This window comes from Microtus pennsylvanicus, chromosome 2 (genome assembly GCF_037038515.1).
Source record: "Microtus pennsylvanicus isolate mMicPen1 chromosome 2, mMicPen1.hap1, whole genome shotgun sequence".
NCBI lineage: Eukaryota > Metazoa > Chordata > Mammalia > Rodentia > Cricetidae > Microtus > Microtus pennsylvanicus.
In genome coordinates, this window is record NC_134580.1 from 49,200,037 (window position 1) to 49,227,501 (window position 27,465).

At 41.7% G+C, this 27,465-nt stretch overlaps 1 protein-coding gene across 1 annotated transcript in view; it reads left to right on the plus strand.

The window, feature by feature from the left end:
* Nucleotides 1-27,465, plus strand: part of Sntb1 (syntrophin beta 1) — a 215,900-nt gene that overhangs the window by 103,679 nt on the left and 84,756 nt on the right. The window contains exon 3 of the mRNA XM_075960996.1: nucleotides 856-1,072. Coding sequence (XP_075817111.1) covers nucleotides 856-1,072 — 217 coding nt within the window. The remainder of the gene's footprint in view (nucleotides 1-855; nucleotides 1,073-27,465) is intronic.

A 27,465-nucleotide genomic window follows, 5' to 3' on the forward strand; every position in this document is an offset into this window, starting at 1 on the left:
AAATGTAACTTGCTATTCTTTTTATCTTGAAAATTCCATATATGAACGCAGTGTATTGACTTCATTCACATCCCTCCCTCTCCCATGTCCAACTTGTCTGTGTTCTTTTAACTACCTCCTCCCAAATTCTAGACTTATTATTGTCTCATACACACACACACACGTTCAAAACGTACTGAGTCTTATTAGTGTTGCTTTATGTACATGTATTCAGAGCTGGCCCCTAAGATTGGAAAACCTATTGGGGGCTATCCCTAGAGAGAGCTGATTCTCTCTCCCCCAGAAGTCATTATTGCCGATAGCAATTGCCCCTTGATCCTAGCAGTAAGACCTTGTGGAATTTTACCCATCTGTGTTGATGTTTCAGTTGGTATAGTCTTGAGAAGACATTCACATTGTTGAGAGTTCATGGGTGCTGTTTCCCACGCACAGTTAACACTAGCTGGCAGTTGTCCTGGTCCTGTGGCTTTTACAGTAACTTCATTCCTTCTTTGCTGTCGCATGAGCCTCAGGTTAGGGGTCCTGTTGCAGATGGCCCGACTGGGAATGGACACCCACTTATTTTCTGCATTTTGACAAGTTGTAGATCTCTGTAGTGGCCTTCCATAGTAAGAAAAGGGAAGCATCCTTGATGAAAGATGAAAACTGCACTGCTTAATAGGTACAAAGATAAGCATGTTACCTTCTTCCTGCCGGGTTTACAGTACCAGTCATGTGTTCCTTCCTGGTGAGTGGGCCTAAAGTCCAATTAGACAGTTGATGATTATCCCCCAACACATATGTTACTTATATGTTGTACATGTGCTGTACCAACCCCAGTATTGCTAAAAGTGCCTCTTGTGCTTTCGTTTACAGTGAAGTACATGAGAGAAGCCACGCCTTATGTGAAGAAAGGATCCCCTGTCTCTGAGATTGGATGGGAAACGCCGCCACCTGAGTCCCCTAGATTAGGGGGCAGCTCCGCAGACCCTCTGTCATCCCAGTCCTTCTCCTTCCATAGGGACCGGAAAAGCATCCCCCTCAAGATGTGTTATGTCACCCGAAGCATGACCTTGGCTGACCCTGAAAACAGGTAATGGGGCAAACTTCTGTGACCTCCTGAGGTGATGAGAGAATTTGCCAGATTGTGCTCGTGTCTGGAAAGACTCCGTGGTTCTCATGAGTAGACTGGAAGGTTCTCCCACCCTCCAAGCATGGGGAAGATACATATTGTAAGAAGGAGATTGTACTCCACCCAGGGCTCCTCCCATTCTTGCCTTCTCTGTCTTCAGGGGGTAAATGCATATGACCCACTTTCTAGGTAGAGTGGGAAAACTGGAATCAGCATCAGCATCCCAGTATCTTTCTTGGTTTGTTCATTATGAGTCTATGAGATTTTAGGTACGCTCCTCAAACTGCCATAGTTTGGCTTTGTCGTTTATAAGATGGGGAAAATTGAAATAGATAAAAGCGTGTGAGGGCTCAGTGAGGAAAGCCTATGAAGTGCTTAGCACTGGAACGAGTGTGCACTGCAATGACAAGTGTTAGTAATGTTAGTAAAAGGCAAACATATACCTGAGCCCCAGCACCCTCAATGGTGTCCTAGGAGGGTTAGATGGCAGAAGGCTCAAAACTCTTCTCTCCCATAAAGGGATAAGAAATGGCATCACTCTGAGACTGTTGGGCACTTTTCCAAAATCCATAAGAGACTCTGAACGCCACAGGACAGACCTTCCACCTAATCCAGGGCACTCTAGAGGACAGCAAAGGTGGAGTAAAAGCTTACAGTCTCTTTTTACTCTGAAGGTACACGACCGCACAATACGCAAGCTGTAGGAAAAGATATCAAAGAAGAAAATTAGGAAGAAGGAGGGAGGCGGGAAAGAGAAAGAGACTGTGCAGTGAGCCAGCAAATGGGGATTCTTGGTGACCTTTGCATCCACATCAAAGTGCTAAAAATAGAAGCAGCTCTACTCGTCATTCTTTACACCATGTGTGGGACAGCTGTGACTCCCACGACTGGGAGGTACTTGGCTAGGTTCACCGTTCCTGATGGGGAAAAGCCAAAGTGATTGGGGCAGGGAGGAAACTGACCCCTTGCCTCCTTACTCCATGTGGGTTTTAGTTCTCAACCCAAGAAGTTCACTCTAAGGAAACTGCTGGAGGCCTTCTGGCTCCAGCCACCTGACATACCCCACGGTCCTCCTCCCCAGCACTCTTCCCAGTGACCTCATAGCAGCACAGGGACAGGCTGCTCATAAGAGAGAAGCAGCAAGCAGCATTGAGAGAAGAGTCAGGACCAGTGGAACGAGGAGGTGGTGCTTTCCTGATGACTCTTCTCCTCCCTGTTCTGTTTTGTTCTCCCTCCATCTCCACTGGTTCCCTGGGAGTTGATTTTCTGACTGCTCAGAATTTCCTCTTCTCTTGGGTCCTAACCACCTCATCAAATAAGCTTATTCTCCCAAAATCTAACATCAAGGTTTCAGATTCAATGAATTCACAATTTGTGGTGTGTTCATCTTGTACTGTTTATGTAATCCAGCAATTCCAAAGTCACAACTTATAGGTATACTCTGCTCATACATGCTTCTTTTAATAGGCTAACCACCATTTTAAATAAATTCAATGTCATATTAAATATTGTGAAATTTTACATTTTAAAGATAGGTTCTTACATTGCTGAAAAGAAAAAACCTAGTGGCTGCTGTTGGGCACATGCTACTTACTGCATGCTGGGTTCTAAGTAGCAGGACCCAGAAGCAATTTATCCTTTGACAAAGGAAAGGATGCTCTTTCTCATTCCTACTGTTCATACCTAGAGGCTTCACAGAATTTCTTGCCTTGCCCTTAATATTACCTGCTTAATGAGTAACATTTTAATCCATGATATTTTTCCTAACGGCTATCTGTAATGTTACTGTTGTCCCTATTCTATGAGAAAAAAAATAGAGGAAGATATAGAAATTTCCAGAAATATCATAGAAGTTATTGATACCTTGAAGAAAGAATTCATCAAGTTTGTTTTCTATTGTTCTTTTTAGCAGTAGACTTATAGGCTATAACACGTATGACCTATGAACAACATGAGGTCAATCAATTATCAAGACTATTTTGAGAAACCTCGGGCTTTAATAATACTGGAAATTCCATTATGTGTGTCTATCCAGAGAGGAGAATAGATTTTTAAAGCTTAATACCGCTGCTGTTTAAGTCAACCACTGATGAGTTATCTGCACGACATCCTGGATGGCAGAGCCTGTCCTGCTGGGAAATGAGAAACAACAGGGCGGAATTAAAAACGAGGGTCCAGCTGAGAGAGATGGCACAGGCAGGGGCATTATGTCCAGATAGGTCCTGAACTGCTACCACCCAAGAGAGAAGGGTGAGACTTGCCCCGAGTAAAGGAAAGAAAGGAAGAGGAAAGCGGTGTTTGATGGAACTGCGTTTACATGCTGGGAAGAAGATAACATTGTCAGTCAGAGAGGTAATTCTGGCAAACCACAACTCTGCTGAGTACAAGAAACTCCTAATACGAAATGATTTCAGAGGGGCAAGATGCACTGCCTGGCAGGGGCCCACAAACCTAATGCAAAGGAAGAGCGACAGAAAGCACCGATTTCAGTCTTGATCTACGACAAGGTAAAAAGCAGGCTGAAGAGCAGAAAGCAGAACAAAGAAGGGCTGGTTTATGCTGAAGACCAAAATTCACAAGAAACATTTGAGAGATTTAAACACAATCAAATGACAATACAGCAGCAGCGTGGCTAGCAGACTCTACAGAAAGAACACTACAAAACAGAAGTGTGATAGAGTAAGGTAACTTATACATGTCGCTCCCAATCCAAGATGAGTCACGTGGAAGGCAAAAGATGAATAAGGACATGGAAGATTTGACTAGCACAATAATACGCTCCTAGATGTATCCTAAAATTTGATCTTGCTGTTAAGAGAATGAACTTTCATTTTAGATGCTCATGAAATCCACAATCATGACACCATGACACCTGCAATCCCATATGATCTTAAATACACACAGAACTTGCATACAATTGGGCATAGAGTACACCACAAATAGAATATAGTAGGTCCCATAAGGCAGATATGATATAAACAATGTCCTCTGGCTGTAGTGGGCTGAAGCAAGAACATTAATAATAAAATCAAACCTAAAATACCTTTCTTTTGTTTTTTCTTTTTCTTTTTTCTTTTCTTCCTTTTTCTCTTTTTCACACTCTCCATGAGTAACCCTGAACTATGGAAGAAATTCACACTGAAAAATCTAGCCAATCATTAAAAGATAATAATGGAATCCAGTACATAGGGTTAACATATAAAAGGGAAGAAGGAGCGAAGAGTGTGGGCCCTGTGTCTAGCTACAGGCATGAGACATCTTGGTTCTGGCACACCTACATCACGTTAGGAAAGAACTCAGCACTGAACTCACCATCCTCTGCATACTCCATCACCACTTTCTGAGCTTTGCTAAGGATTCGGAGTTAAAACCAGCAGAAGAGCTGACTTTTCGCCCAGCCTTGGCTGACACCAAACCGGTTTCTGGATCATTACCTCCATTGTCCCCAACCTCGACACCTGACAGAACAGTCCACCTGAACTGTCAGCCAAGAGTTAATGGCCTCCTGGGTACCCGAACATGCGAGTGGATTGACAAATGCCACCGACATCTCAGGGGATGATGCCCTCAGTGGGTGACACACAGTTGCTAACAGTTTGCATTAAAACCTTTAATGCTCAATTTCTCAAACAGAAACAGTCGTAGAACAGCAGGCAAGATTGCTGCTCTTACTATGAAAAAGGTCACTCAGCAGGCACCAAATCCACAAGAATTTCACTGCTAGTGACTATCAGTGAGAACAACACAGTCTTTTCAAAGGCTGCCTTTTTATAAGGCCCCTACTTTCCATATTTAACTCTTGCCCTTCACGCCCAGCATCCTCATCCTGACCACATCTTCAGTCTTCCAGAGTATTTGGAGCCACATCCTTTCTGATGCTTTGTTTTCCAGCCCCCATCCTCCTAGTCAATGGAACAAGACACCCTGCATTTATCTATTTGTTCAAACAGGTTTTGTCTCCCTTACATAACAATATCTTTGTTCTTCTTTATTGCATATAAACCCCAATAAGCTTTGTATCCTCCCTAATTGCCCAGCACCGGCCTCTACACTTTCAGCTTTTAAGCTCCAACAATCCTTATGCAATCTGTGGAAGGCTGGCAATCACTTCCCTGTCATCTTCTCAGTGGCCTTTGTTTAAGCCCCAGCAGAAGTGACCCCTCCTGGGCATCACTCTGGCTACGCCTTCCATGCGGCTCTGTCTACTTATTGCCACCTCCTGACTAACAACTTTTCTTACATACCCACCTGTCGTTCCTGAACTCCACGGTTCTTGAAATGGGAGGCATTCAACGTTTCATGTCGCTGTCTTGGCTTTCAGGGACTTCCATCAGTACAAAGTCTATTCCAGAGTGTTCTCACTAATATATGATAAACAGCATACTTATCGGTCCATTTGGGGCAGTCTTACATCTTCAAACTTCTCTTTTGAAGGCATCTTTTCCCCCAGACAGTCTTAAATCTGAGAGAACAGATTAGAACAACATTCTATCCTCACACATAGAAAATTTGGTGAAACTAGGCCAATGCCTTAACGAGCCTGCTTGTGGGCATGCACAGCTGCGTCAGCACAGGCCGTGTTATGAGGGACCAGTCACCACTTTGTGAAGTACACCGCATAACCCACTGTATATTTCACAGGTAAAGTACAAAGAAATAAAGAAATACACTCGACCTGCTCTGGGAATCACTGTGTATTTCTGTGCACGGCGCTCAGGAGAGAAATGCGCCGAAGTGCTGTTCAGGATTCAAGGGGAAGTGCCGACTTGGCACAGTGACTCAGAGAGGTGGGATCTGGAGAGTCCTGTAGGACACGCTTGGAATTATTTCCACCAAGCACCATCCGTGATGTCACCATCCATCAGAGCTGAACTCCAGCCACAGAGAGTCAGAAAGTTGACTTAGAGGCCTGTAAGAATGGATTCGTCAGTGAAAGGTCGGCTCACATTAACCTAATAGCCAGAATCCACTTAAGTGATCAATGCAGCTGACAAGCAAGCAGGCTTGATTGCAGGGTAGGATCTTGATGTACTCTTGCTGTGGACAGGCTGAGTAGGAAGACACGTGTAAATATAAGCAGGACTATCAGAACGCCAAGTTACACCAACATTGCTAACATCCAAGGCAACTACAGATGCATTTTTTCTATGTGGACTAGCAAAATGAGAAATTTAGGTACCACTGTAGTTATTTGATGAGTTTAAAACCAACAGTAAGATGGGCTAATACATCTGAAGTGCTTCAAGCAAAAAGGACAAAGCTGGTCTTCCCTGCATGGGAAGAGCCTTTTCAAGGAGGCCATTTTGTAATATTTTTTCTTGCCAACTCCCTCTTCTCTGAGCTGTACATTAATAACTTGTGGTTTCCCAGCATGGTTCCCTCATCCTTTCATGGCTAATTAAACCTCTTTATTTTCCATGCTTCTTTTTTTTTTCTGGTGAGAGTCAGAACAGAGAAGAGTTTGGCTTTGTTTATCAAACTGAATCACCTTTTAGTCCTGGCTCTCTGAGGTGGCTTTCATATCACTTTGTTCAGCTAGAGTTTTAGATGATCCCCCAATACTTTAGCCCCATATTATAGAGAAATAACAATTTAGTGACTACCAACAGAAGCATGAGCATTTTATTAGCCTAAATTTATTTCCTCCTGACCCCATACCTTATGTAGAACTCCCCACAATACTCATTAAACTTTGAGTATTGTTGACAATTTCCCACCTTAATTGCATTCAGAACAAAGATTCATGAGGCACTTATGTCTACCTTTTCTCCTCAGGACGGCTTCTCTATAAAGAGGCTTGCCAAATACATAGTTTCTTATTTTGTTTCTATTTTATTGTTCTTGATTGGGCACGTAATAACTGCTTCATAATGGAATCTGTTGCTCAGGGATCCTGGTTTACATTACATTTGAAAACAGGAGGAAAATGTAAAATCAATGTAGAATTATGCTATATGAAATGGACACATTTCCAATATCTAAGTTGGAGGTCCAAATGAACTACATGCTATCTCACGGGGAGGGGGAGAGCAAAACACAACTGAAATTAGAAAGGATGGATTCCAATCTTGATGCCATCCTCTATTGTCTATTACTACTCTCCCTGCTCTCAGGTTCTCTAAATGCATACGTGAATATTTCTGTGCCTTCCAACGTCTTATGTTGAAACCTAATCGTCCTTTCAGTCGTATTAGGAGGCGGGATGTAGAGTGCTCAGCCACACATGAAACAGCTATGTCACCACCACTATCCAAGGCTCAGGGACCATGAGGAAATGGGGGCAGAGAGAATAAGAGTCACAGGCTGGGGAAGTCCAGGGTGAAACAGTGTCTTCTGGACATTTCACGACCATTGTAATCATGAGCATCTGTGGTTTCCTGCATAAGCCTTGTACAAAATCCAATCAGTTAACATTCTAGTATGGAGGAAAAAAGGAGATCATGAGCCCCAACCCCTTAACTGGGGGATTATTGACAATTGGCAGGGCTGGAAGAATTGGTTTTGGTTAAAAGTGCTCCACACTCCAGTGGATGGGCTCATACCCATGAGTATATGGGCAGTACAATTAGGTCTCAGTGGGCTCTAAAACAAAAAAGATACAAAGTTGGAAATGGGTAGGGAGGGGCAGAATGGATGTGGGAGGAATAAAAGGTAAGAGAAGGGAGTGAATATAATAAAAATACAGTTTTATGTATTTTGTATATCAAAGAATTAATAAAAACATTTTATTAAAAAGAGAGGTAGAGGCTGTAGAGCAGGGAGAGTAGTAATAGACAATAGAGGATAGTCATGCAAAGGACTATTGTCCTTCGAAAAGAGACTTAAAAAGCATCAAGGAACTTGACTGAGTTACACTCACATCCTACTCTCTTGTAGAAGTGTTTTAAGTGATGAACTGAAATATTTGATGGAAGAAATACTTAAAGTGCCGAAGATGTGTCAGAGCTTCTCTTGACTGCTTATACTAAAACACAAGAAGAAAGAAAGAAATTAAAAATGAAATGTATAAGCAAAAGGGAACAATAATTTAAAGTTTTTGAAAATTCCCAGCCTAGCTGTGCTGTAAGATTGAAAAAGCATATTCAGAAAGAATATGCAGGGCATGGCCAAGTGAACTTTTGGTAAGGAGGTTGATAGAGAAAGATGAAAGTCAGCTACTACTCAACGAGACAGATAAAGAATGACCTCAAAGATATTTAAGAACTTCTCGACCAGAATGTCGAGACCTTGAGAACAGAACAATTACAAAGCTTTGTTCCTTGAACAATGTATGATCTAATGTTCCTAATTGCCCTAGATGATACTCAAGTGTCTATGGCTCTGCATTCCCACATTGTGAATCCATGGCTACTTCCACCTACATTTTAAAGTATGCACTGTAAACCTTTAGGCAAGTGACTTCAACTCCTAAGACTTGCCATAGGTGTGTTTCAGGAAAGCCATGAGAGACAGGATACTCTGGACACTGGGGACCCAAACCCCAAACTAAATATGTGAGGAGAAAAGGACTCTGACTCAATATAATGTTATGTGTTGTAAAATAAGCTGTAAAGATTTGTCACTAGTATTGGTTTAATAAAATGTTGATTGGCCAGTAGCCAGGCAGGAAGTATAGGTGGGTGACCAGATTAGGATAATTCTGGGAAGAAAAAAGGCAGAGAGTCTGTCACTAACCAGATGCAGAGGAAACAAGATGAGAATTTCTTACTGGAAAAAGGTACCAAGCCACATGGGTAAACATAGATAAGAATTATGGGTGAATTTAAGTTGTAAGAGCTGGATAATAATAAGCTTGAACTAACAGGCCAAACAGTTTCCAATTAATATAAGTCTCTGTGTGTTTCTTTGGGACTGAATGGCTGCAGGATCAGGAAGAGCAGAAACTTCTATTTACAGTTAACCTTGTTACTTTTGGATTTGAGTAGAACCAGTTATCACTGTTTTCTTTTCCAGGGTTCCCATTCAGAATAGAGCCATTTATCCCAAGCCTGCTCTGCCACTGTTTCCAAACATGGGTCTTGCTTGGTTTTAGTGTTTCACAGTTGGAGGGGAACTTGTCTTAGAATGAAACAAGAGTCTCCATCTCACTTGTGTCTGAGTTAGATATCTAGATGAGACTTCTGACTTTATTCTGACTTTCGTTTTTTGTTTTGTTTGGAGCCTGTTGTGGAACTAGCTCTTTAGGTCAGGCCGGCCTCAAACTCACAGAAATCAGCCTGCCTCTGACTCCTGAGTGCTTGGATTAAAGGCATGAGCTCAGCTCTGACTTTAGATTTTTAAATTGATGCTAAAACATATTACAATTTGGGAGACTACTGGGCTGGTGTAAGCATACTTTATACTTCTGAAAGGCATGAATTTTGAGGAATCAGGCTTAGCTCTTAAATTCTTATCTCCCCCAAATTTATATGATGAAGCCTAATCTTCTGTGTAATATTATTAAGACATGAAATTTTTGTGGAGTGAATAGAAGACTAATGATTAAGTTTCATGCCCATAAAAAGAGTTTCCAAGAAGCCTATTCAAGCCTGTTGCCACATGACAACACGTACTAGCCATTATCTATGAAGAGCAGATATACACTACACACCAAATCAGCCAGATACTTGATCTCAGACTCCCCTGGATCCAGAACTGTCAGTATTAAAGCTCTGGTGTTTTGAACTTCCCAGTTCAAGATATTCTGTCTTATCTGCCTATATAAGACAGAGATGTTTTCTGGAAAATAATGGCTTGACATTCTAGCCACGTCTAATGGTTTGTGATGACCGGTGGCTTAATGGTGACAATGTCTGATTCCTACTAGGACAGCAATATCATAATGTAGATTTTCAGTCAAAATGTCTTCATTACTGGGTACATGGAAAGCCGAGGAGTTCTAGTATAGTGTTGCTGCTGTTTTTTTTTTTATTTCTTCCTCTTTACTCAGAGATCAGAGAACTTTCCAGGTCATGTTCCCAAGCTGTTGAGCAGAGATTTATTTCATAAGAAAACATTCTTTCACAGAGATTTTTTAAGGCTGCTGAAATCGCTGACTTTTAGCAAGGACCTACATTCTAATTTCTCAACTTGTAGTCTCCAAAGAACTTAAGTATTATCTATGTGTCAAGTCCCAAGTCCTCAGCCAGGCTCGGTAGCACAGCTGCTTGGAAGGCTGAAGGGAGAGGATCACAATTGCAAGGCCTGCCTGAGCTACACAACCATTTCGAAGGCTAACCTTATCAGCTTAAAGGAGACCCTGACTCCAAATAGAAAACTTAAAAAAGACCTAGGGACATGGCTCAATAAAAGATTGCTTACCCTCATATGTATGAGGACCTCAGTCTGATCCTCAGTACAAAGAATAAAATTAAATCCCAAGTCCTCAACCTAACACTTCCTCCCTCCCTCTGCTACCCACTACAATCCTCATTTCCTTCCTAAGAAATGCCTATGGCTACTTTAAATATTCAGCACTTCAGCATTCAAACCCCTGGCTCCTTTGTGACTCTTGTGTGGACTTTCCACTTTCTGCAAAATTGCAATTGTCTTCAAACCCAAACAAATAGTTCTTAATATCCTTCAGTTATAGGTCCAGGTGTTAATGGCAAAGTGGTTTCTGTATCTATGGAGAAGATGATTTTTCAAACTCTAGATCTAGAATCTTTCTGAAGCATGTTAGTGGAGTTCCTTGTACTTGGCTACACATACACACACACACACACACATATATATTCAATCATATGAGTCAATGTTCTTTGTCTTTGACTCTCTTATTTGATTGTTTTGCTAGATTCCAATTCATTGTTTTCATTTTATTTTACTGTATTCTATTGTGTTTCATTACTATTCCTCAGATGCTTGTTTGCTTCCTAACCAAAGACAGAAAGGATGTTGAACCAGATGGGAGGGGAAGTAGGGAAGAACTAGGAGGATCAGAGGGAAGGGAAACTATAATCAGAACATACTGTATGAAAAAAATACATTTTTAATAAAAGAAAAAAATCAATATTATAATTTTTCAATTGCAACCTAAAGAATAAGTTAAATATTTAACATTTAAAGCTAAAATTCATTCATGTCTTCAGTCCCAACTACAAAAGCAGTTGAGGCAGAGGGATTATTTGAGCTCAGGAATTGGAGAGCAGTGTGGGTAAAATATCAAGATCTTTACTTCAAAACCACCACTATTTTATTGTTGAAAAGTAATGTATTTGATCTAAAATAGTGCACTTTTCTCTACTTCCAAAACTACCATTTTGGCTCTACATATTTATCTCTCTTATCATCTGCATATCGCCCGTCTACCAGCTGCCATCTACCAAATTGCTCATCACCTAGATATAGCCAAGCAAAATATTTTGTCACTGGAGAAAAGAAAGGGGGAATGTATCGAGTATAAGTGTGGCTGGATTTATATAAAAATAAAACGAGAGGGGGAAATGTAGAGAGTAGCCGATGAAGACATCTGGCATTGACCTCTGGACTCTACACATACGAATGCACACATATGTATATACAGGTGCACACTCGGCACACAAACACCTATACCCACTAACACCACATACGTACAAAATGATGGGGCTAATAAAAACAGGCAGTTTAAAATAGATTGGAGTTAAAAGATTGGTTTCTAAGTAGCAGTTATTCATCATTTGTTTTATGGCCTGTCTAGCAGTCCCCATCTGAAATCCTAGGAATCTGCTGGCGTTACTCATTGTTAGTGTCCCTAGCAACTGGGAGCTCCTGGTGCTACCCGTCCCCCGTCCCTCCCCCCCCCACCATGTTCTGACAGTCATTCTTCACATCTCAGGATGCTAGAACTTCTGCTTAAGTTTTTTGGGCAATTCTTATTGCTCTGTCACATTATTTGAACTGGGATTTTACATTTAAGTACACGTTGTTTACATTTTAGCATCGGAGTGTGGCTCTTTCCACTGTCTGGCATTCCCTTTGCATAGAACTTGATCTGTCCCCAGCACGTTTTCTGTTAGCTCTTGGAGATTGTTAATTAGCTGAGTTTTTGCTGTACTCTTTGGTCACTTTTTCTGTTCGCTGATTGCTTTGGAAGCATTTTCATCTTTCCTATTGGAGGCTTTCCTCAAACATCTGCTGGTCCCTTGTTATCGGTTCATTATTTAGATGGAGGGAGACTAAGAAGCCTATTAAAGCCCGTGGGCATCCGCAGAGATGTAAAAGAGGTTACTTCTGATACCTCTGACTCTGACGTGTATGTGTTTAGAAGATTTTTTTTTCTGCATCTATTCATTCACTCCAGAATGAATCACCTACTCTTTCTTTGGGTGTGGATGGAAAATGGAGAGTGAGAGACCACCTGGCTGCCATCATTCTGAAAGTCCCAGCGTTTAGCATATAGAACGCACTGAGGACTCTTATTTTCAGTCCTAATCCTCTCAGGAGGTTCTGGGTCATGCAGCTCCAATACTCCTAGCTGGCATCCTTTCTGTGTGTGCTTTAGCTTTTAGCTCCCTCTAGTCTTCCTCCTCTCTGAAGAGTCAGTTGCCTCATTCGCGACTGCCCACCTTTCCAACGCCTATTGAAATATTGCCTATTTCCTCCTGTGAGTGTTTAGACCCACTGGGCTCTTAGGAAGGAGGGGTTAACATGAATGACCACGCCACACTGGGTTTTGTTCAACAAAAATCTTAGCAGAATTTGCATATTTGTATATACAACAAGCGCACAAAAGGTTCAATTTAATGAGCTTAAAAACATTTCTGATCCCTGTTATTTTTTAAGAAAAATCTATTTCCTTCATAAATGAGCTTTAGCATCCACACTATTAGCATACATTTTTAATCAGCAAGATATGAATTAGTAAGGTTTCTCTAACAAGCGAGCACTAGCTGAAAATGATCTCTGGTCTGCCTTGAGAAAGAGTTCAGAGGCCTCACCAAGCAAGATTCCAGGATTTCATCAATATGCAGGCCCATGGGTCCATGGGTCCACGGGTCCACATGAGTTCGTTTGAGTTCATTCCTGTATAGTAAGTACCCCCTTCCAGGAAATTTTCAGTTTCCCCTGTTGTAAGCGCTCTCGGAGAGGTTGAACTTGACCATCTGGGCGCTCGAGGATTTCTGCTAATGTTGACTCTCAAATATAGGTCTTGTCCCTTTGCTCTTGATCCATTCATTGAACTCCATTTGGTTTGCAAATAGCTGCACTAGGGTTTTCCAGCTGAGATAATGGGGGCTCTGGAAATAACCCACAGCCTTCTGCAGACATCCTATATTCCCGCAGGTACCACCTGTGCCTGTGAGTCAACAGCGGGATGGGGGTTCATGCATCAAGACCTTGTTCCCTCTTTTCACGTGTGCAGAAATTTGTTTTCCTTAATGGGAAAAGCGGTGGGGCACAGATCGTCATGGATGCATTTAGAGTATCCTGCTAACACATAAGGTTGGTGCCACCTTCCTTCCTAAATAACGCTAATTGGGAGTTTGACACTGCTGGCCCATTGAGCTTTGTTGTTTTGTTTGCATTTGGTTTTGGGAACAGACTTTCATTCTGTGGCCAAGCTGACCTTGAATTTGCAATGTTCTCACCTTACGTGCTGAGATGACGTGTGTGTGTCTCCATACCCGACGTTCTCTGTCTCTTTCAGTTTCAACTCCTAAATAGCTTGTTTTTTAAGTTCTATGCTATATGTCATGTTCTGCTTCACATTTGTTTCCGACTGATCTAACAGTAGCATTAGACACTACTCATTAAATTCAGAAGGACAATCAAGAGAATATTAGCCCCAATCCTAGGATGCAGGAGTCATCCTTGAAGGGTTCACTAAACAGCACTCAAGGTGAGGACGTTCTTGTTACCTGAATGAGGTCTCTGTATGTGAACCCCAATCCTCTGTTGCCTCACCAGAACAAGTGATACCTACTTGAATAGAGTAATACAGGAGGCAGCTGTACTGAAAGCAACAACGCATATCCAGATCTTAGCAGCAGGAAGAAGCTGGTCTCACTCCCAGGCTTGGGAGGCTACTGCTCTGGACCAGGAGAGCCCCATCTGGGGTCAAGGACAAACTGCTGCTCTAGCATCCCCTCTCCTGTTTATCATCACCTGTTAGTGCTTACACACAGCTGGAAACTAGAGCCCAGGAAGCCGGCATACCATCATTTAATCCATAGACTCTGGGCCCTGGGAACCCAGAGCAAGGCAAAGAAGGATAAAGAAAGAAGCTGGAAGCAAAAGAGTATTTTTTAAAAAAAAATCATAAAAATATAGTGCATTTAGAGTGAGACCATGTCTCAAAAAACAAAGAAAGTTATTGAATTCTGCCTCTTTGTTGATAGGTCTGATACAGGCAATCCACGTGTTGACTAGTTAGTTATAAGAACATGGGATCTGTCTAAGTACTAACTTCACTGGCAACATTACCATGGACAACTTCAACTCACTATGTGTAGTTTCCCGTTTCATAATGGGAAGTCACACCCCAGTAGAGTTTCAGTAGGATTTCTTTTAAAGCTGGGTGTGGTGACGAATGTAATTTTAGCACTTGGGCAATAAGGGCCGTAAGATCAGGAGTTCAATTCCAGCTACAAGTTACATAGTTCAGGCTAGCCTGGGCTAAATGAGATCGATCTATCTATCTATCTATCTATCTATCTATCTATCTATCTATCTATCATCTATCTATCTATCATCTATCTATCTACCTATCATCTGTCTATCCAGAGTTCCTCTGTGTAACTCTGGCTATCCTGGCCTCAAATTCAGAGAGCCATCTGCCTTGACCTCCTGAGTGCTAGGATTAAAGGTGTGCACTACCATGTCTGGCTAGAACCCTTCTTAAGAACAACAAAAAGATTTATTTTAACCACAATGATGGGAATCGAACATCAAAAGGCTTGGAAGATAAGACAGTTAATTTGGGCTAAACCGAAAGTTATAGGAGTAGTCATATAGCAGGGAGTGATCAGGGTCCCCGAACTCTAAATGGGCTTGCAGTGGTCTACTGTACTCTAGGAAAGAGATCTCATAAAAGGGACTTATCCATCGTCACAAAGCCACACACAGCTGAAGACACAGCTAAGAAGGCTGTTGTCACCACACCAAGCTGGCTTTGATAGTGAAATATCTACCAAAAGGGACAACCTGGCAAGAGAGACATGGAAGGACAAGGGTGGATAAGCCCAGCCATGATGCATCAATTCAAGCCAAACCTCTCTGCCACAAAACTTAGTACTAATAAACTTTCCTGTAAAGTGACAAATTATGCACCCCTTCCCCCGGTGTAGTGTGCTTTCTTTTTCCATCTGAAATAAAACGCTCTCCCCATCTCTGTTATGGAGCACATAGTAAACGCCAAGTGCTGCCATTAGTTTTTATCACCGTATGATTAAACATTCAGCCCACTGGAAAATGTTTTCTCATGTTACCTGGAAACGAAACACTAGATCCAGAAGTGAAAACTCATGGAGCTATTTTCTCAAGAGGTCAAACAATATTTTTTTTTAAATCTTTTGCATTGTACAGTCATGAAAAGATGATTCACTTTCAGGCCAGGTCACCCCAGGCTTGAGGACTTGCTGCTTCATTTATTATCATCAAGTAACTTTTAGCCATTTGCTTCTTGGAATTTTATTTTTAATGTGGAGTAAGGATTGATAATGCTGCTATGTATGTACAATAGCTAAATTAAATAAGACGGCCTTTGTCTCGCACACAGCATACCGTAAACACTTAGCAAGTGTCATCTCGTCTTGCTTCCCTTTTCGTAGAAAATAAATTATCTTTCACTGCTCAGAATATCAAAAGATCCTTCTAGTGTGAAGAAATGTTAAGAATTTTTAAGGTTGTGACAAGTGTTGGATAAGAGAAGCCTGTTTTTTTTTTTAATGAATTAACAATTATAAAACGCGGTTTCAGTCCTTGAAAACCCCAGCATGATTTTATCAGTTTCTGTCTGATCTTGCATCTGTGAAGCTGACACTCTGAAGAATGGGGTCAGTTTGCAAACAGCATCTTTCTTTTCTCCAGGAGGCACAGGTGTAGGCTTTGAATTACGACACTACACCACGCAGAGGTGTAGAATCCTACCAAGGCCACATACGGTCATAGAGAAATACCTCAATACGTCTGCTGTCAGACGGGAAAACAAGTGGGTCATAACAAGCAGGGAGCCTGAGCCAGTGTGGACATTTGAATGCAGATAGTCCTGCTGATATCAGAGGAGTCCACCAGTCCTACCAGCTTCCAAGGTTTTCAGAACTGCTCTTGCCATACGTGGGTGCTGAGCTGTCAGGGTGATGTTTGTGCGTAGCCAGCAACACAGAACGTGTGCTTTGATTATTTCTATCCTGTTCTACAGATGTTACCACTCCAACCTCCTCTTCTGTATCCTCCTGGGGGGATCAACTATTCTATTTTGAGACAGGTGCTTATAATTTTTGAATCCATGGAAGGGCTAACTGGAACCAATAAGGATTGAACTAAATGAAGTCACAAAACACCATTAAAACTGGTGTTCTTTTTTTATTTTTATTTTATTTATTTATTAAAGATTTCTGTCTCTTCCCCGCCACCGCCTCTCATTTCCCTCTCCCTCCCCCAATTAAGGTCCCCCCCCCCAGCTGAAAACTGGTGTTCTTAACAGCTGAGAACCACCACTTACTTAGCTGCCTTGACTCTGCTGTGTTGTAAAGAAAGCAGATTTAGTTTTGAAAACCGAAGGACAGAAGTTTGGGTTGCAACTCTTTGTGATCGTGAACACTTTATTTTACATCCCTGAGTCCGAATTCACCCGTCAGTCAGGTGTGTGTTATGAAGTCTGGTTTTTCAGAATCGTCTACTTGTCTCTCAAAGTCCCTGAGTGAATAAAATGGATTTTACCAGGAAATACAGAAAGCAGGTGAATGAACCGAATAAGGGGTGCTTTTGAGGTGCGTACACTTCACTCTGAGTGTTGGCAGAACAGAAACCACTGCAGCATGCATTCGATGTGAGTTTTAAACCCTAAAACCTGAAACTTCAAGAAAACATACTTGCAATTATTTCAGATTCATCTTAGGGTCCCCAGAGATACAAGTTTGCTCATTTCAGCAACTGAGAGTTCCAGATAGAAATTTGTTGGAACTAATCTATGGAATAGTAGTCCGTGAATCTCTTCAGCCAGGTTATAGTGAGGGAAGGGAAAGTAAGTGACCTAAGTGATAAGGGATGTCATACAAGAAACTAGTCACCCTCAAAAACTCAGAAGGAATGGAAAAGACTTTAGACTACTGTCTTAGTTAGCAAACAGAAAGAGTCTAACTGGGAGTGGTGTGGGCTTTTTAAACATCAAAGCCCTCGGCAAGACTATACCCCCAATCCTTCTCAAACAGTTCCACCAGCTAGGGACAAAGTTTCCAAACATGGGAGCCATTGGAACCATAATAATCAGTAGCACCTGTGAAGCCAATCACAGTTTGCCAGTAAAACTACTCAAACCATGACATCCGGTCTTTCACTAATTCTGGCTGAAGAAATATGAACAGAGGTGGGCTTTGCCTTTTCTGGGCTGTCACAAAGATGAGCACATAAGTTCTGGAGACGATAGTGTCACAATGTCAAAAATCTTCCCTCAGCCTGAATCTTCAGCTAACCTAGTGAAGCAGATCCCTGTCCCAGCCATCTCAAAGCCCGTTTGGAACACATAACATGCTATTTCATGGACTTGGGTTATACTAACTGATCCCACCATAAACACAGGCATCATGACCACACCATCGGCACTGGCATTTTATGTTTATAATAAGAGTTCAATCAAGTTATTTTATTTTCACTAAGAAATTGCATACTGCTAACGACATGGCAGATGGCAGGTTTTTTCTCTTTTTCTCACTCTATAAGGTTTTAAATGTAAGCCTTAAACTGCTAGAGGCATTCAAGTGAAGCAGTGTGACCAGAAGATGGGCCACTGGGTCTTTTTATATTTAGAACATGCGAAAGGTGTGTTTTGCTACTGCAACTATAGTAGTTGCTTTTAGAGGCTGCTACTGTTTGTAGCTGAAAGCCTTTCGCTCTGGGTCCAGAGAGAACATCTTTGTTTACAAAGAACCACTGCCTCTGTCCACCCCAGCAAATGTAGGTGTAACGATAGCATAGCCACCTCCTGCCACAGCTAAGACACTGAAACGTGTCTGCGTGTTTGCAGCATCTCTTCTGCCTCCCTATCCTGTATACCTGTATTGGAAGGCAAGAGCACTGATGATTTTACTCTGTTTTAAGCGAGCATATGAAGCGGTGAACTTTATTCCGGCACAGTCATACATCTATGTCATTAGAGTGCGTGCCCTCCTCCACTGCCCAGCCCCCTTTGCTGGTCTCTGTCCTCCCCTCCAATAAACTTCTCTTCTGCTCTCATGTTCCATGAATTCCATTAAAGCCCATCAATCTTTAATAAGAACAGAATATTGAAACGTTTTGCTTTCTTGTTTCTTTCTGCCATTTCTTTCATATTTTTACCTGAGTTGACTTCCATTATAATAATTCTCAGGCTTTTCTTTTTTTAAAAAAAATCTCATCATTGCAGTATTGATGTGAAAGTAAAATGAGATAATGGATGCTAAAGTATTCAATAACTTATATGGAATGTAAGTAAAAAAAAAATAACTCTTTTCAGTAGCCTGTGAATGGTCACTTTATCTCTGGGAGTCGTACAAACCCCACAGTATAATGTTTTCTTCTGGACAACATGCAGCTATTGTACCCACGAATTCAAAATAGCTATGATTGCCAGTCCAAAACTGCAGACTCTTGGGCCCACCAACATTCCATCACGGATGGAGATAATTATGGGGCTCCATTCTTTCTTGAGGAGCTTTTGGAAATCAATAGGGTCTGGGGGAAGGGGAAACATTTCATCAGAGGTGTAGATAGTGATCAAGTTGCCCACAGTCTAGGGAATAACCTCGTCCGAGCACCCTACTCAAACACAAATGGGCCAGAACATTGAAGAGGAAGGGCTGCAGAGGTAGGAGGACAATGTGGGATGTGGAGTGGGAGGCCGACAAGAGGGGATAATGAGGGACACGATCCACGTTAACTATATACATCTATGGAACTGCCAAAACTATTTTAAAATACCGACTAAAAAAGAGAAAAATCTACAGCCTAATGCTGTTCAGCAAAAAGGTGGTGTAAGTTTCTCCTACTGGAGTGTCAATGTGTCATCTGAGCGCAGCTGTTCCCATGCTGTGGGTGATGGTTGCCTGTGATTTCATTTGATTGACAGCAGCATTTCTCTGAACTCGGTGAGGGTAGCAGCTTTGCTTCTCCGCATCACGCCATCCCTCCAGCACCCATCCCAGGACCTGGTGCAGAGTAGACACTGAATCCTCTTGATGGATGAATGGACGGTTGAGTTGCAAAAGCACACGAGGAAGACCCATGCGACCCCAATGGGTGTCTCGGGCTTTGCTCGGTGTTCCTCTCAGCTACAAGTCAACATGTGCAGTGCCAAAGAGATGCCATCCATTTCTGCACCTGTGAGCTTTGTGGCGCTTTAGGAACTCCCCTAAATAGCCCAGATTGTCCCTGGGTGAACAATTCTTTACAGTAATTGCCCAAGTGATTGCGTTAGTAGTTGGCAAAAAAAAAAAATCACAAGGCACCATTATGTGGAGGGGGAAGAATTCCCCCGTGCTATGGCCACAGGGTTACGTGTTCAATTCTATTTTCCAAGAGAATGGATACTGCTTTACTGAGCTCATTGTGAGCAAGGGTGTAAGTATCCTTCACCCTTACATGTGGGTAGAGTTGCAGCTTCTGATGGTCAGTGATGCTTTGCAGTCTTCAGCTTGGAAGCTGAAGCTCCTTCAACTCCAGCCAAGAAAGGCTGACGGGAAGAGAGGTTCCCATGGTGTTGACCTTGCGGGAGACAGTGCTCTTTCTCTTTGAGCTGTAGTCAAGCTAGAGGACTCTGGTGGAAACGCTTCTGAGAGTCTACCAGTCGGTGGTCTGTGGCTTAGCTGTCCTTTTACCCCAGCTGTGAACAACACTCAGAGGCTGCCAGAGTCATCATCTGAGGTGACGAGGTGAAGAGTGGAGCCACCACCCCTTCCTCCTGCCCCTCGCCTCTTCTGGCTGCATCCTATTGGCAAATGCCATATGGCACAGACACCATAAGTAAAAATCTTTCCCATAATTCTGAGCAGAGCCGGCAAAAGTGCAAGGAACGGGCTTGCAGGCAGATAGCTTGAGGTTAAGTCGTGGACTCCTTTGGTTTTCCTCTATCTCTAGTGCCCACTACCCAAAGAATGTTCAATAAATATTGCATTAAGTGGAATAATGACTCCCATTACTCTTATAAGAAATGTTGTAGGGTTATTACCGCTATGACAAAACACCATGATCAAACACAAGTGGAGGAACCTGGAGGTAGGAACTGAGGCAGAGGCCGTGGAGGAGCGCTGCTTACTGGCTCACTCCTCGTAGTTTTCTCAGCCTGCTTTCTTAGAGAACTCAGGACCACCAGCCCAGGATGACACCTCCCACAATGGACTGGACTACCCCCCCATCACCCACTGTCAATCACTAATTAAGAAATGTCTTATAGGTTTGCCTACGGCCTGATCTTATAGAGGCATTTTTTCAATTGAAGTCATCTCCTCTCAGATGACTGTAGCTTGGATCAAGTTGAAAAACAAGAAACAAACAAACACACAACAAAAGAAACTAGTCTTTTTACCTACTTCAGTATAGCTCTGGACACAAGGTCGAGATGTGTGAGTCCCCCATTCTTATCCTAACAAGTAAAAGATTCTTACTTTCGCTTTCTTGTGAGAGCTCTATTCTCACCATAGAAACTTTACAGTCCATGTCTCAAGCTACCCTGACCCTCAAGACTCATACTTGGAATCACCCTTTTGAATGAGAACTCAGGTTTTACTGCCTTCCATATGATTTGCTTATTGCTTTGCTGAAGTGATAATCTGATGGTCCTTGTCCCAAGTAAACTCTGTATTGCCTTAGATCACTTTAAAATATTTAATGATTTATTTACTTTCTTCAATAAAAAAAATGTGTTACTTTCTAATCCTTATGACAGGATACCTGAGAGAAATATCTTAGAGGAGAAAACGTTTGTGTTGGCCTAATGTTAGAGAGAGCTCAGTCCAGTCCTTCACAACAGGGGAAGCATGGCAGAGCATATGGCGCTGGTTCTGTGTGGTGGAGACTTCTCATATGGTAGCCGACCAGAAAGCAAAGAAAGCTCACTCCTGTGCCCTAGTTCCAGCAACCAGGCCCCACCTCTTGAAGTCACCACAGCCTTCCAAACAGTTCTATAAGCTAGGTACCAACTGTAGGATATAACACAAACTTAAACCATAAAAGTAGTAGTTGCACATAGCTCAAGATTTAAATGTTTCAATGGGTAGAAAAAAATGTATCTTTACAGCGTTCAAAAGCCTGGTCCAACTCCTCAGAAGCAACTGTTGTGTGTGTATATATGTGCGTGTGTATGTATATATATAAACATATGCATATATGTATATATGTGGGTGTTTAAATATCAATTTAAGTTAATGATTGCTTCCCTGAAATTGCCAGGTGGCAGGTATATTTATTTTCCTGGGATTCTATAATAAATAATCACCAAGTGGGAACTGTAAAATAACTGAGTGCATTCTCTCATAACTCTGGAAGCTAGAAGTTCATGTCAAAGTGTTGGCAGAGCTGTGTTTCCTGGAAAGGCTCTGGGGAAGAATCTTCTTTGCCTTTTCCAGCTTCTCAACCTTCCTTGCAACACATGCATTCCACATCACTCCTCTCTCTCTCTCTCTCTCTCTCTCTCTCTCTCTCTCTCTCTCTCATTGCTGTTATTTATTTTTATTGCTGTTTGAAACACTTTAGAGCCCAGATTAGCCTCTTTTGTCCTCTGCTCAGCCGGCCCTGAGTTCTGAGTTTACAAGCGTGTGCCTCCACACTTGCCCCAACTGTGTCTTTGTAAGCCCCATTCCTTTCTCCTGAGGATTCCAGTGCTGGATCAGGCCCACCTAATTCAGAATTACCTCATTTTAACTGCTTCTATCTGGAGAGATTCTATTTCTAAACCAGATCTCACTCTGAGTTTCTGGGTTGATATGAGTTTGTGGGAGACACAGTTTGAGCCAAATTGTGATTCCAAATTTTCCCCCAAACAAGACTTATCTGGTTAATGGGAAATATTCAATGGTTAAAATTACAGATTCTTCACCCCACTCCAATCCCACTCCAGACCCACAGACTTTTAACCCCCCAAAAAGAGACCTGGGACTCTGTAGCAAATTCTCCATGGGATCTTCTAGTCATTGAAAAGACATGAGAAATACTCCTCTAAAATTATTCTGCAGAATCAATACCTCCAAAGTACAAAACCTCATCCACTTCCCAGAGGCCAAATCTCAGTTTATGGGATTAAAGGCGTGTGCCACCATCGCCTGGCCTTTTTTTTTTTTTCCCAAAATAGAATCTTGAATCCAGCTAATCTCCTTTGTTTAGCTTTTTTCCTATTATCCATAACAACTTGTAACCAACATATTAAACATCCATAATCCATTTTGGGGGAATGTGGGTGTAGTTTTCTAGGCTACTTCATGATGATTGGAGGTGCTGATAATCTTATGAGGACCCAAGGAAAATTTAAAATTATGGTTCCAGTCCTTACTGGAGTATCCTGTGAAGCTGGATCACCTCAGCCAGCAGTCTTGAGGCTGTTCTGGACATAGAACTCAGAGGAAACTCCAATAGAGGTCCTCTGAGACATTGGATCATCTGGGCCATCTGCTCCTATAGGAGATTTTTCAGGGGTCTTTCTTGGTCAAACTTGATTTTTCTTAACCAAGAAGGAATCCACAGCCTCTTCCTGTGGAAAGAAAAGCAAAAGCTCTTCTCCAAATAACATATATTTTGACATAAATTTTGAAGTTAAGGCATTTTAATCAAACTTTTTCTTAATCCAGAATGAATCCACAGTCTCTCTTTTCATGTGTGTGTGTGTGTGTGTGTGTGTGTGTGTGTGTGTGTGTGTGTAAACCTAATCTCCAAAGTAACATACATTTTGTCTTATATTTTGTAGTCAAGGCATTTTCAAAATATATAGGTTGGATTAATCCAGTAGCATTTATAAGCAAATATCTTTTAGCAGCTGTTGTTCCTTCTTCAGCAGTCAAACAATTCAAAAACAACACGATAATACACCGTATTCAGATTCTCTGTGTATTTTCCAGCTTTGCATGGAAGCTAAGCTGAGGCAGATGGGAGCTGGGAGCACTAGTTTTTCTCCCGAACCCAGGTGGCTAGGTTTGGGTCTGGCTCCTAGAGCTAGAATTCCAATCCCAGCTCTGACCTGGGCTGGTGGCTAAAAAGCCTCAGGCAAACGACATGTTTTGTGAATTCATACTCCAAAAAGTTGGACACCAAATGAAGCATGATTAATAAAAACTCAGGGTCAGAAATTGGAGTTCAACCTGAAGATCCAAAACAGCCAGCCACTGGCTCTATCTTCAGAACTCATATCATGTTCCTATTGCTTGCTACACTAAGACCAAAACCAGTAAGTGACGGGCAGGGTTTGAGTCCAGCCCTGCCTATCTCTAACACAGGCACAGAACCATCAAATCCTTTCAGAGTTCCCCTAACCTCACTGTGTAGGTAAAGGAAGGAAAGGCCGCTTCCTCTACCAAACTGTGAATGACCTTCTAATCGTCCATTGCAAAGTGCAACACCATATGTTTTCATTGTCGTGCCTGGAAGCAGAACACAATGCCTTAAAGTGATTCTGAAATCATGCATGCAGGCCAGCAGCCAGCAATTCTAACAGTGATGGAAATTCATTAAAGAATGGAAATTCATGACAGGAGGTCTGGGAGTGGGACCCAGTAACCTGTATCTAATAAGCCCTCTGGTGACTCTGTTGCAAACTCTAGGCGGAGGTCCAGAATATTGACACTGGCCAGCCTCCCTGCTGTTCGTAAACTGAACTCTGGAAAGAGATCATGCTTACTGTCTCACCCTATAGCAACTCACAGGCCAACTTGTGAAAAGCCACACCAAAGTCTCTACACTACAGCTCCAGCTGTGGCTACTACATCATGGTTTCATACGAGAAAAGAAAAAAAAGTCAAGCCTGTTTTTTTTAGAAAAAAAAATCTCACTTTTCAGAACTCCATATTCCCTTAAATTTCCTATTGCTTAAACAGTTCTAATAGTACACACAACATCGCATTATTAGTGTATGATTCTCTCTAAATTGATTTCTCATACTTGGGTTGGAGAGAGTATATATTCAATTACCCAGTACTTTAATGCCTCCTTAATAAATGTCTGCCAATAGGATGAGGGAATTGATGAACAGCAACGGGGATGGTCCACCCATACATTATAGAACACGCTACGGTTTTAGGAGCTTGCCAAAGAGCATTTTATAACAGGTTAAACTGAGGTCCAGTGGAGAAGGAGTCCCCATTTCCAACAGTGACTCAGACCAAAATAATACAGCGAAGGGCATCTTGCCTTTTATAGCGCTTTGCTCCCCAAAGGTGTGCTGTGGGAGAATCAGCTCCACACTCCCTGGAGGTCTGTAGGAAATGCTGAGTCTCCAGGCCTGTGGCATCAGATTTTAGTATGATTCATCCCATTCCAGTTTGACAGGCATTTTCATTTTGACTACGTCATGGGGCTTTCACCAAACTAATCTCCCCTCCTTTAGTTGGATGCCTTTTTTTGTTGTTGTTTTGTAGAGATGAAATCCAATTTCCCAGTGAACTCACGTATGTGAGAAATTTACTAAGAAAGAGATGGTGACGGGGGAATTAATTAAATTCACTCAGTGCCTGGGAAATAAACCTTTAACAAAGGATCAGAAAGCATTCCTTTGGTGCAGATGGGAAAACTGATCTCTCCCCCAGAAAGCATCCACTTTGCCTAGAGCCAGGCAGAATGCCAGGCTTCATGAAAAGTCAACAAACTGCTTCAAACCTTTTATGGAATGCCCATCGCAAGGTTGGAACCATGACGGAAAATCTATCCCCACATTGCCGTCAGTGTCTTATCCTCACCCCAGCCTGCTGCTGATCCCTCAGATCCAGGGTGGAACTGTTGGGAGCTTTGTTTGCTCCTGTCTGACGTTTGTGTTACCATTGTGAGATCAATGACTCATCAGCATAAAGTGTTTGCCCCTATATTTCAACTTCTGCCCCCAAGTCTTTAGGAAGATTATTTACAATTAGTAAGAGGGCATGGTTTGAGTTTCTTATTTCCTCCAGTTGTCCTTGATGCAAAATTAGAGGTCATTGTTGGCAGGCACCAGAAGTGAGATAATATTAAAGAAGCATGGATGATATGCCAGCCCTGTAGCTGGTACCTTTTAATTATCTGTATTTGTAAATGGGTGCTAGAAATGCAGAGACTTTTGGGGCTGATTCATCTTTATAGACATAGTGCCAGGTATACAGTAGCTCACCAGTAATACCTCCAAACTGCCCTGAAGTGAATGGAATCTAATTAGGTAACCAATATCATCATACCTTCACAGTCACAAAGGCTGCCATGCTTGTATCTTAAAGCCTTATCTTTAAAGGTGAGAATAAGACCTCTACTTTGATTGAGACAGAGAGAGAGTTGCCTTCCTACCTGAAAAAAAATCAGAAATAAGTTAAATATGCAAGAAGCAATGTCAAACCTTGTCTGGGTGACTGAGAGAAAACGCTCCTAAGACTGACCTAGCATGTCCCTTGAATGAGTTGTCAGACCATGGTCCCAAGAGAAGAATGTACAGTCAAGCCAGACAGACCCCGTGAGATGGCAAGACAGAGCTCAGCATGTAGGAAAACCAAACAGCTCATATTGACAAGGTAGATACTAGAAAGGAGACAGAATTATACAAAGATTTTAGAAGTTTAGAGCTGTTGTCTGTAGCTCATGTGTGAGGAAAGCTGAAATATAAGGTGAAAGAAAACACTCCTACACACATGACTGAGATGTGTCAGTGGGATGCATTCTAGGTCTGGACCACTGCCTTTCTCCCCACATGTTACAACTCTCAGGGTGTTAAGTAGAGTTCACAGAAGGCTCCCCACAGAGGAGACCATGCCACCCCAGGATAGCTCCATACTGGCCCTGCCTGGCAATCTGAAAGAAGATCAAATGCTCCCCCAAGTAATTGCATCCTGGGAGAGAGCACTATGGAATATTTTTAGAAATACAGAAATATCTAGCACTGGATAATTTAAAATTCACAAAGGGTAGTATCTACTAAAAGATAACCAGCCATGCAAAGGAGCAAGAACAGTCACAATGTAGGGGGAAAACAATCAACTAACCTTGACCCAGGACAGGTATGTTAGAATTACCAGCATGCATGTTAGAATTACCCAGAATGGACATTAAAACAATTGACGCAACAGTGTTCCCTCATTATATAAAAACACGAAGTTATTTTTTAAAATGAGATCCAAATTAGGCTTCTGGGGATGAAAATGATGATGTACCCCAAACAAACCTTCCAAAGTCTAATGTAAGACAAAGACATTCAGACTTACAGATGCTTAAAGAACAGACAGATCTATTCAAGAAAGACTTCCAGCAGGAAGACAATGGTGTCAAGTAGAAATGGGGCTACACAGAATGGATGGGCTGGCTATTAAGATGGCTACTCTTTCCTTCTTGCTGTGAGTCAAACACATCATTCTAGATTTGTTATAAAGTTGAAGTAACTAATATGGTAGAGTCTAGACATTAAAACAGACAAACTGGTTGACGAATCCCATTTGGGAGTCTAGAAACAGACAGAGGCATAAATGGACAACTGACTTCTAAGATATGAAAAGACACTCCAGTGGAGACAGGGTGACCTTGCTAATAGACACTACTGTAAAAACTGAACCTTTACATGCAAAAATGGACTGAAGTCTGCATCTTGCATTGCATATAAGAGTTACTTCCAATGTTTTGTCAACCTAAACGTAAAACCAATAACCATGTGATCTCTTGGAAAACTGTAGGAAATGTTTTGATTTTCAGTTTAACAAAGGCTCTAGGTGAGACACCAAATCATATACCTAAAGAAAAAAGTAGATAAATTATACTTCATTATCACATTTTTAAAATCCATTTTATCCTTAAAAGTGTTAAAACAGATTTTAGAGAAGATATTTGTGAACACTATTCATTGCATCTAAGTGAGTTGTATGAGAATATATACATGTGTATGTATATGCATAAATATACATGTTATTTATTATGTACACATAATACGTATATGTATGTATATTTGTGTGTAGACATATATATCTGTGTACATATACATTTCTAAACCTAATATTAAAAAGTCAGTGTAACTTTTAAAAAGAAGCAATAGGGTCTGGAAACATATCTGAGCAGTTAAG